General features: G+C 47.7%; 1 protein-coding gene across 2 annotated transcripts in view; it reads left to right on the top strand.

Moving 5' to 3' along the window:
* Positions 1-985: 985 nt before the first annotated feature.
* The window catches only part of LOC142557949 (uncharacterized), a 139,060-nt gene continuing 128,697 nt past the window's right edge, over positions 986-11,348 (top strand). For both annotated transcript variants that reach the window (XR_012822904.1, XM_075670133.1), the window contains exon 1: positions 986-1,112. Coding sequence is in view for 1 of the 2 variants with exons in the window: in XM_075670133.1 (XP_075526248.1) it covers positions 1,024-1,112 (89 nt within the window). In the remaining variant the exon portion in view is untranslated. The remainder of the gene's footprint in view (positions 1,113-11,348) is intronic.

The raw sequence follows: 11,348 nt of genomic DNA, 5'->3' as shown, positions 1-11,348 counted from the left end.
TAACCCTTAATGACCATCGATTATCTTCCCTCCTTATTACGTGCCCTGTCTATGCCCGTTTCTTTTTCTTGATTTCGACTAAGATGCCATTAACTCGCGTTTGTTCCCTCACCCCCCATCTGCTCTTTTCTTATCCCATAACGTTGCACCCATCATTATTCTTTCCGTAGCTCATTGTTTCGTCCTCAGTTTAAGTAGAACCCTTTTCGTAAGCCTCCAGGTTTCTGCCCCGTACGTGAGTACTGGTAAGCCAGAGTTTTTATACGCTTCTGTCTTGAGGGATAATGGCAACCTGCTATTCATGATTTGAGAATGCCTGCAAAACGCACCCCCCCCCCCCCCAGCCCATTCTTATCCCTCTGATTATTTCAGTCTCATGATCCGGATCCGCGGTCACTATCTGTCCTAAGTAGATGTATTCCCTTAGTACTTCCAGTGCCTCGCTCCCTATCGTAAACTGCTGTTCTCTTCCGAGACTGTTAAACATTACTTTAGTTTTCTGCAGATTAATTTTTAGAACCACCCTACTGCTTTGCCTGTCCAGGTCAGTGAGCATGCATTGCAATTGGCCGCCTGAGTTATCGCAGACTGATAAGCTTTACTTTAGTTTTCTGCAGATTAAATTTTAGACCCACCCTTCTGATTTGCCTGTCCAGGTCAGTGAGGATGCATTGCAATTGGTCTCCTGAGTTACTAAGCAAGGCAATATCATCAGAAAATCGCAAGTTACTAAGGTATTCTCTATTAACTCTTACCCCCAGTTCTTCCCTATCCAGGTCTCTGAATAGCTCCTGTAAACACGCTGCGAATAGCATTGGAGCGGTCGTATCTCCCTGCCTGACGCCCTTCTTTATCGGGATTTTGTTGCTTTCTTTGTGGAGTACTACGGTGGCTGTGGAGCCGCTATTAGCAGCTAGAATTAGGAGTGGCGCCCTCTCGCGAGTGACGTCACGGCCAGGACGCCGCTCGCTCCGGCTCGCTCGGCTGCCGCGCGCGCTCGTTCCCGTCGTGTATGCTTGGAGTATGGGTTGCTCGAGCCGTATACGCATTGAAGGATGCGTCGGCTTCTTTCAGCTGCCATGCCTTAACTACAGTTTCTTCTCCAAAAGCATGTGAGTCGAGAAACTTTGCGGCTTGTAATTGCAAGCTATGTGGCGTTAAAGGTGTCTACTGGTTTCGCAATGCATATATGCGCCGTGTCTGTCGGTAAATTTTGAGTAAAAAGAATGTCTGCAGATTCAACACGCGAAGTTGTGTATGATGCCTCGCTAAACACTTAACTTTATCTTAGTATTTAGCTATGAGAGACATTGTATTTTACATGGAAGAAAAATCTTGGTAATTGGCGTCAGCATGTTAAGCGATGTTAGAAAGACACTGCACAGCGAAGCTGTCATCATTATTCCTATTACTCTGGTGTGTTGTTCTATTCAAATATGGCCATTCATTAATGCGTAAGAAATAGTTAGGCGCGCGCTTTCTTTTATGAAAAGTTTGCTGCTACTTTCATCCCCCTCTGAAACAGGCCTCCAAAAAACGAATTGCTCATGGCTGCTAACACGACAGCGCGTCATGTAGAGTATTTACATAGTTAATTCACAAACACCATAGTAGCAATCACCTGAGAGAAAAGTCTCGTTGTTAAGACCGAGAGCCAATCAATTGAAAATGACGAAATGTTTCATAGTGGCCCTCAGTAGCTTTTATCGACGATATGGCACACCCCTGATCACGTAACTGTAGCAATCGACCGTCCGAATGGCGAGGCATGCTATGTTCGCGAAACCCATCAGTTGACCACAACTTTGAATTGAAGCCATAAAGCATTTTTTTTACAGCGCCAACTGGAATGGCTAAAGTATTCTCGAGCTACTACAGCGCAGCTTAGATTGCCTAGAAAAGGAAAATTCAAGCACCTTCTGTCTCCATTCACCATGTCTCGATCCGGCGTTATTTAATTATACAAACGGATAACTATTCGCTTCGTCGGTACATAAAAGAGAACCTTGCCCAACTGCAGGCTAAATTAAATTTGCTCCAATCCAATCGCAAACATTCATAAAGAAAGCACCGCCAGGCTTGCATGTACTTTCACTTGATTTCTGACCCACCACCGGGGGGGGGGAGGGGGGGGGAATTTCGATATCTTCAATATGTCCCATACTACTAGTGATTGACGCTTCCACTTCTTTCTGGCTGCAGCCATGCGGTCCCACAGGCATACTTCACTAAAAAAAATCGGGCCGAGCAGCCTGTGTCAGTTCGCCAAACAGATTCGTCATGTATATTCCTCAAGCAACAAGCACCAGTAAATTTCTCAAGTGAGTTGAACGTGTAGCACGGAAAAGAGAATATATATTGGTACATTCCTATTTGTATTCTGTAAATAGCTGTAAGCCTCCATTAACTTTACTTCAAATTTCCACCGCTTAAAATAAACACGTGAAGAACCACCTAATGTTGACAAGCAGTTAAATAAGCAAGTGGGGCTTGTAGAATCTAAACTCCAGTATTAGTTAAGTCCCCGTGTTACTGCCGAGCGTTTCTGTGAAGAAATGCAAAAAATTCGATATTATACCATGAACTACTCGTCCTGAGCAAACCTGTTTTAGCGTATTAAAATCAACGTAACTGTTGTAGAAGTCATATATAGCCAGCGTTTGTGACCTACTTGTTGCACCGCGGCATGTTTGGTATCATAATTGGGTTTTTATGGGCCATGTTCTTGCGATTGTCCCTCCGCGCATGAAAAACTCGCAATAGGCTGGTCTGCGCTCCTTAGGATGGCACTGTAGCGTTGCCTTTGAGAGCTGCAGTGTTGTCTCAGAAATGAGCTTTTTCAATAAATTTTCGCAGAGGAAGACGTCGTAAAGATATATTTGAGACGACCACCATAAGTATACAAGCAGAGGGAACGAGGGCGAACAAACGAAAACACCGCAGAAAGCGCCCGGACAACGCCCGAACTGTAGCAGACGACAGGCGCGAGTCCGTGCCCTGACGTCACGCGAGCGGCGCTCGCAGCGCCCCTGTAGTTCGTTCTCGGGGCTAATAGATATCTTTCAGTATTTTTAGATACGGCTCGTCTACACCCTGATTCCGTAATGCCTGCATGACTGCTGAGGTTTTGACTGAATCAAACGCATTCACTTAATCTATGCCCTGGTAGTGGAACATTATCAGGAGAGTGGCACAACAATAAACAGTGCGCGTTACAGTGAGATGCTTACTGGGCGGCTCAAGCCTGCACTTCGACGGAAACGCCGAGGTCTACTGTCGAAAGGTGTTGTGTTGTCGCACGACAATGCCCGTCTACATACTGCTGCCCACTCTGCTGAAACGCTCGGGAAAATCAAGTTTGAAGTAATGGTTCATCCTCCGTACAGTCCTGATCCTGCCCATTCTGACTGCCACTTGTTTGGCCCACTCAAAGAGGCATTAAGGGGACGTCGATTCTCCTCGAACCAAGTGCGTTGAAAAGCGATGGGACTATATTGAAACATGATGTTAACGTGAGTTTTCTATATTATTGCAATAAAATTTATAGCAACATTACCCGTAGCCGTATGTATGTATGTATGTATGTATGTATGTATGTATGTATGTATGTATGTATGTATGTATGTATGTATGTATGTATGTATGTATGTATGTATGTATGTATGTATGTATGTATGTATGTATGTATGTATGTATGTATGTATGTATGTATGTATGTATGTAAATGAGACATCCACCCAATCGAAGCAATTACTACAAAGCAAACCCATACGGGTTCCTCGACAGAAAATTGAAGAAAATGTTGAAGAAAAATTTGTCCAGGTCAGGAACTCGAGCCCGGTACCAACGTCTTTCCGTGACAGCCGTTCTACCATCTGAGTTAACCATGCGGCTAGCAGATGGCACGGCGAAGTCGAATTTATCAACAACTCGAAGCAAAGGCAAGAGTTTAACGTAATAGTTCTGCGGAAACCTGCAAGGTGGAGAGAAGTAATTATTTAAGGGAATCCATATGTCTGCAGTTTTCGTGTCTGTTATCCAAGTTTTAGCGCTTTTCTAGGTGTTGGTGTTCCCAATAAAGAAAAGAAATCATTAGAATATAATGAAGGTAATATATTGTGTACGCATAACATTGTGGTTTTCGGAAAACACTAATTCAGACGGGATATAACTTCTCCTATCGACGGTTCTAAACATATTATGTAGTGAGAACAACAATGCCAGCAGATATTTTTCGAAGAACACGGGACCATCTCTGACTTATGATGAAACACAGTCGGCTTGCTTTTGTCTTATTCTTCGTTAATTATTAATCCCCAAGCTCTTGTCCAAGTCGAAAGATTGATTAACACATCCTTGGCTAAGGTGGAAGTTTCCACGGAGTTAAAAAAAGGAAGATTGAGATAAATGTTGTTGTGCCATCTGCATGCACCACGGTGTTATCAATTACGTCGCTTACATAAATATCGGTTCCATGATTCCCTCTTCGGAGGAAAGAGTAAAGCTAGTGACAAGTACGCGATGACACCTATCGTTCACAATAATATAATGAAAGTTGTTTGAAAGTTACAATTTGCTGCCACAAGTACCAAAAGATTCGGACTTTTCGAGTCTCACATTGCACGCTTGGATCAGTGAGAATACAAATTAAGTAAAATTGGATAAAAACCATGCAAAATTCATATTTCATTTTAGACAGGCGTCTAGTGTTTACTGTTCTTTGTGAAGCAAAAAAAAGTGACCATCTAGCGTACAAAGGCACACAAAAGCAATCGGCATTTGCTCTAGACATTCAGCGTCGTACTCCCCAGTACGGCTGACCGGCAGCGATTTGCCTCACGAGGTGCCCTGAAGTGCAAACGGCTCACTAGATACGGCCGACATTCACTACTTGGAAAAAAAGTAAGAATGAACATTACACTCGAAAAAAAAAAATTGCACTGCCGTTAAATAATGGGAGGTGTACTTCAGAGCAACGGCATGTCCTTAAAAGCTCTAAAATTGCCCATAGCCCGGCTGAACCAAGCAACTTCTATTCCTGCAAATACCGTAAGCTTAATAACTCATGTTATACCACGTTACTATGGATCGTGCTACACTTCCTCCTACAACTATTATAATGATCCCTCTTCTCCTATATTCGGTATGTACCAAATCATTCGGGAAAGCACAACAAATGCTGTATGCGAGAGAAGACCAAGAAAACGATCACGCTGAAGATCAGATGTAGCGCTGTTTAATGTGGCTGAATTCGCTGCTGAAGAGCGACGAAACAGGCGTGTAATAAGGCGCGCAGTTACGTTCTATAGTTACGCGAACGGTGCGCACAGGTAATGCAAGGTCATGTCCAGATGTTCGGACAAGTCAATGCCTAATGTAGAAGGGGCACATTGTGAACCAACGTCAAGGCGGAAGGAGGAACGCAAGTAGAATGCGTAAGCGCGCGTCAAACGTTCCGGCAGCGGTTATGAACGCGAATAGACAAGATGGTACAGATATACCCAGAAGAGCTTACAGGGGTTACAGATACACGAGTATCGATCAAAGCCATAGGTTGAAGGAAGAAGCCGTGGACAAGCAACTACACAGGTCATTACAGACGGCCAGCAAACGGGAGAACAGATTTCAACGTCCCGCAGGCTCGCCGCACGAGCGTGACCACCTGTTTCTATAGAGGGCTTTTTTTTGTTTAATACGGCCTCAAACGCAAGCAGGCTTACGAACAACGAGCTGCGCACCGTCGGTGCTTGCGAAACATACGAGCCCATTGTCCGTGCGGCGTCCACACACTGCGCCACGACGCACGACTCGACGGAGGATGCCCGGCGCAGAAGCGCCTGCTCGGCGGCGCGCTGCTCCAGCGCGGCCCCCGTGACCCGCGCGCGTCTATAAATAAGCCCCAAGGAGCAGCGGCAACCCGTTGCACACGTAACAGGCGAAAAGCACAATGGGCGTCAACCCCGCGTCCTCTCTCCACTTTCACTTTCTCCCGGCGCTGCTTGGAAAAAGAGAGAGCAGGAGTGTGTGGCTCTGTGTAACAATCGCGTTCCTAGGGACACGAGTTCCTCGCCCCCCCCCCTCCCCTCCCCTTAGCCCATTAATTCTTGAGTGCGCGAGTTGGCCCAGTATTGAACATCGTGCTTTGTCTAAAAATGCTCGTCCGCGCGTGCCGCAACCACAGCGTTACGTGCGGGCGTCCATTCTTCCACGTGCAATCTCGTGGTGCGTTTCGACGTGACTGGGCGGCCGGGTTGGGCCCGCGCTCGCCTGCACTCTTAAGCGAGCGCCGATTAAATTGCCGCGACCGGGGTATTACGAGCCACCGACCACCAGAGGTGCGGCGCAGGTCGCAAAGCCAAACGTTATTCAAGCCTAGAATGAAGGCACTCAGCGAGAGCACAACTTTCGTCAACGTATTTTCGGTGAGGTAACGCGACTTCCGCCGTGCATGCTCGGGCAATTCATGCGCCGAACGGCCATCACTGAAAGGAAACAGGGGATAAGCGAGAGAGGATTCTAATCTTTGCGGGGGAAAAGCGGGTAACAGATGCGCACGACATTGTCGCAGGCATAGGTGACTTTAAGAGATAAAGTAGTGATAGTGAGAATGCTACATTACGACAAAGTCGCCATGTAGCATTCTAGGTAATGCAGGCTAAGTAATGAATTGTCGCTGCCCAAATTCATACGCGATTCCCTAAGATATAATTATCAGCATCATCACTGACATCACCATTAGATTAGAAGGCCTCGATGCAGCTGCAGCCACTGTGGACGAATATGTCGACGAAGTAGGAAAAAGAGAATCTGCAAGGTCTCGTCAGTGAGTACTCGCAGATGCAGCGTCAGCACGACAGCGTTCGTCCTCTTGTCTATGCCCACGTTTTATCTTCGTGCTCTACACTCGCGATAACGGATCACCGATCAGCCCAATCAGCCAACCTTCTAAGTTTCGTCAACGTAGGTGCCGCGATGGTGGTGTTATACTACTGTCAACCAGGCGTGTTTGGCCGTCAGTTATTCAGCGTGAAAATCTCTGACGTTCGTGACGCGTGGAGAAGGAGGGAGGGGAGGATGTGACCAAGCAATCACCCGTATCTGTGTCTCGAACAGCAGTCCTCAATAGGCATACAACAGGTCTTTCAACATATTTGCAGACGGGTGACGTTACCTCCGTCGTCACCACTGTGGTGTGTTGGCTCAGAGAAGCGTTTTTCATACGGTTAAACAACACTTTCCCCTCTGCCCTACCCAGCTGAAAGTAGGCACGAGGTGTCAAGGCAAAATTTCACAAATTTCACACCAACCCAGAGTTTTCTCTCACCTAGGATGCCTCTAAGACCAAAGTCATGACTTTCGCGTGAATAACGGCAAGCATCTCTTTTCCTTATTCCGTGTAGATTCTCTGCCGTTGTGTAAGCTGTGTGAGATTGATAATCTCGGTGTATTTTTTATAGAACCTTGCACTTTTCTGGTCACGCTAAACGCGTTGCAATGCGGGGTATGCGTTCTCTTGGCTTTGTTTGCAGACTACCGAGGGAATTCAGGTCTGATACACCATTTTCGTAAGTTGTACTCAACTTCCTAACTCGAATGTATGCGTCGGATTGTCTGGAATGACTTTTCCAGATTGACCAGTGACACTACAGATCGGGCACATAAAATGTTACTATGCATATGTTATCACCGCTATGCTTACACTGACACTGAACCTTGTTCTAGCACTTAGATTCTTAAGGGGAAGGCCTTAATTGGCTCGTAGCAATGGCTCATACCTAAAAGACGCGTAAAATATATCCTCAGCAGGCATCTAGCTAGCGGGGGCAGTCGTTGAGACCTCGGGGATGTCGGCCGTCTGCTGGACGGAGGGAGGCTGCGTCCGCCTCCGTGATTGCTGGCATAAAAAAAAGAAAGTTGACTACCTCTCTCTCCCTCTCTTTCTCTCTCTGTCTCTCAGGAGCAATGGCTCATACTCCCGTAAGCAAGCAAAAAATGCAATGGCTCATAACACCTTAAGGCAGAGGCTAGAAGAGCTCAGTAGGGTGAGGCGAACGATGTATACATTCATTGAAATCAGCCATGCAACACAGAGAACAGCATTCGTTCCAATGAAAAACAAGCTCAGAGCAAACATTCTCACCATCAATAAAGCATTGCACACCCCTATTGGAAGTGCGCGAGGATGCTCGCCCAGCGAGAAAGGAGGTACGATGTGCGAAGCGGCGGGAGCAAGGCGCGAGGGCGGATTGGCCGTGCGGGGCGCGCGCAACGTCAAGAGAAACGTCGTCGGCGCGTGCCTGCCACTGCTATACGAGCGCGCGAAGCCGCAGCTAAGTTATGAGAGTGCGCGCCGCTCACAGCAGTGTAACATGTTACCGATCTCTTCCCATTTCCCTTACTTCTCTGCCGACGTAATCGCGCCGACCTTCTGTTTTTCTTTTCTTTTTCAATCTCCTCGGTATCCACGGTATCCTCACCTGCCCCGAACTCCTCACTTGTATCATGTTTCGTATTGCGCGCAAGAGTACCAGAGAACATAGACCTTTTCACGCTCCTGCCTGTCATCACTTACAGTCGACCGTCCACACAATACTCAGTCTTTATAACGCTTATTTTAAAGATCCTGGTATTGTTCATAACTCGCCGTCAGCGTTCTTTTCCGAGCTTTCCGTTGTTATACCATAGTTTCACACATTCTTCGAATGAGTTTCTCTTTTTCTTTTGTGTTTAGCTTGCGCTTTGCTACGTAAGTGCACTCTTATTTCACCATTACATTTTTTTTATTCATTGTGTTTGTGTGCGTCTTTTTGCTTCCTCATTATATTCCCCTGCAGTGTTGTTGTTTGTTGTTTTTAACGTATGCATATGCCAGCACTCAGCCTTTAGGGCTCTTCCTGGGCTCGTTAAATAAGCATGGTTTATTTGTGCATTTATTTATTTGTTTATTTATTTATTTGGATTGTAAACTTACGTAAAATTTACATAGAGGGAAGAAATAGATGCAAGGACTACTTAGCTTCATTATATTTTACAGAGTCAACCTAACGCAAGCAGAGCACAACGTAAAGTGGCCCAACTGAACTGCGTAGAATTGAAATGCCTCCGCCTGCTAGTTCCTCAATGTCTGGGAGACTACGCTATAGCCTCCACCAGGATTTGGTGCTGGTAGAAGACGGTCAACATTTGGCTTCAGTTTTCAAAAATGTTCACCTTCTTTCTGGTGTAGTTTCTTCCGACCAGAAAACCGGGTGATATCCTGCACTCATTTCATCTTCTTGAAGAGGCTCTTTGCACAGGAACAAGTCGAAGCTGCGTTGTTTTGTACGTATACGGGCTTTTACCGTGGGTGGCACCGTGCTATCATCTTTTGCGTTGGTGTAGTTTTTTTTTTTTTCATTACCTCGCTATCAGAAATCAGAAAGAGCTGAGCTATCGTTCATAAATACTTAAAATCACGCATCGAAGAATGCACCACATGTGCAGGGGCCAAATTTTCTTTTACAGAGGCGGTCGCCGAAAGGGGCACAATTGAATCACACCAGCACCGAACGCCAACTCCCAGGTAGCCCCGGAATTACGTCAAAGGAACCTCCTCCCCCCCCCCCCCCCCCCCCCCCGTTGCTTCTTCTCTGCCCTACGTATCGCCGCGCCGAGATAACACGGGGGTGGCTTTGGTCAGGTGCGCGCTCGACGGGTCGCATCGCTCTACCGACGCCGCAATTACGGCAACGTCGGCGCTGAGGCCGCGTACATGGCGTCCGGGTTACCGCGGCAGCGTCGGTCTCCGCAGAGGGAACGGAGGCCCTTCCGACGCCGGGAGGAGAGGCGCGTCTTTCGACCGCGTTGCTGCACTTTCGCCGCTCGTGCGAAGAAGGCGCCGGCGGAGAGGTTGCGGCGTCGACCGACCGCCGCGGCGGCTGACCCCGGCCAAACGAGCATCGGCCGAGAGGGAGAGTTCCCCCCACTTCCTGGGAACCAGGCCACCGACCGGCGCACCACGACGAGTCAGAAATGCGCGCTGCTCGCTTCTCGCTGCGAATTGGAACGCGCGCGGTGCGTCGCCGCGGTCCGCGAACACGAGCAGACCGAACGTCGTCGACGAAACGCCCGGAAGAGAGGAGGAGGAGGCGACGAGACTTCGGCCTCAAAGAGGTGCGCGCTTTTTTTTTCCGCGAACCGCGGGGGAGAGAGAGAGAGGGGATGGGAGCGCGCCGATGCACGCACCGGGCTGGTTGGTGGTGGAACACTTTCTCGACTCACCGCCGATCCCGTACGCGACCACCAGCGAAAAAAATTAGCGGCTGTCGGCGCGGCCTGCTTTCCCTTTCCCAAAACAGCTTAAAAGGACACTACAGAGAACAGCCGAGCCGTTTACACTGATAAGTATCGTTTCAAAAACTACTGTCTTCGCTAATTTCGAGAGAAGTTATTCAAAGAAATGAAGGCCATTCTAAAAAGGGTGATGGTTTCGGCTAGTTGCGTTTTCCATGAGACAGGGGACACATGATGCGCTTGTCCTCCTTTTTTTTTTTTTTTTTTTTTGTTTCCCGTGTCCCCTGTCCCGCTTCGCGCTGCACCGCAACCAACCTAAGCTTAACGAAGGATGCTGGTTAAACTTTCATTTTGTTTTCTTAAATTTTGCGCTGACAGCTCAGAGCCGGCTCGTCAGTGTGACGTTACCGATTTCAAACGTACCCTCCTGCGTGGATCATACTGGCGTACTAAATATTTCTGAAACTTGCTCACTTTACTATTTTGCCCACTGAGAACATAACCAAGTCCGTCCTTACACCGATAAAAGGAAAGACTGGGCCAGAGGAGGCACCATCAATATCCGTAACATGAAGGCCGAGCTGGTTCTGAAACTTCCACTTGTCTTTCATGTCTTTTCCGCATTACCAAACCTGCCCCAACGCTATATAACGGTGGCCGTTATGCTACTCTACATGCACAATTTCTCAATAGAGCTTCGCAATTTTTTAAAATTTCTGCTTAAACGCGAGAGAGAGAGAGAGGAAAGGGGAAAGGCAGGGAGGTTAACCACAGAAAAAGATCCGGCTGGCTACCCTACGCTGGGGAGAGAGGGGAGGAGGATGACAGTATTCGGTGACAGTGACCGATTGTGATTGTGTGTCTATGCTTAAACGCGAAGCGCGCATATATTCTGTGGTCGTGCGGCATTTAAGTTCATCACAAGCGGCTCGCGCTACTTTTGCCTCGGCTGACATTTGTCGACATGCAGCGTCACGTCGGAAGTGTTTCCGTGCTCCTCAAGTGGACGCGCAGTCGGACCGACGACCTCGTAATCCTTCCACCTCGGGCTGCTTCGGCGGGACCTGAGCCGCTAG

Source organism: Dermacentor variabilis, chromosome 9 (assembly GCF_050947875.1).
Source record: "Dermacentor variabilis isolate Ectoservices chromosome 9, ASM5094787v1, whole genome shotgun sequence".
Lineage (NCBI taxonomy): Eukaryota > Metazoa > Arthropoda > Arachnida > Ixodida > Ixodidae > Dermacentor > Dermacentor variabilis.
The sequence above is the reverse complement of the archived record's forward strand: the minus strand, read 5'-3'. Positions and strand labels throughout refer to the sequence as shown.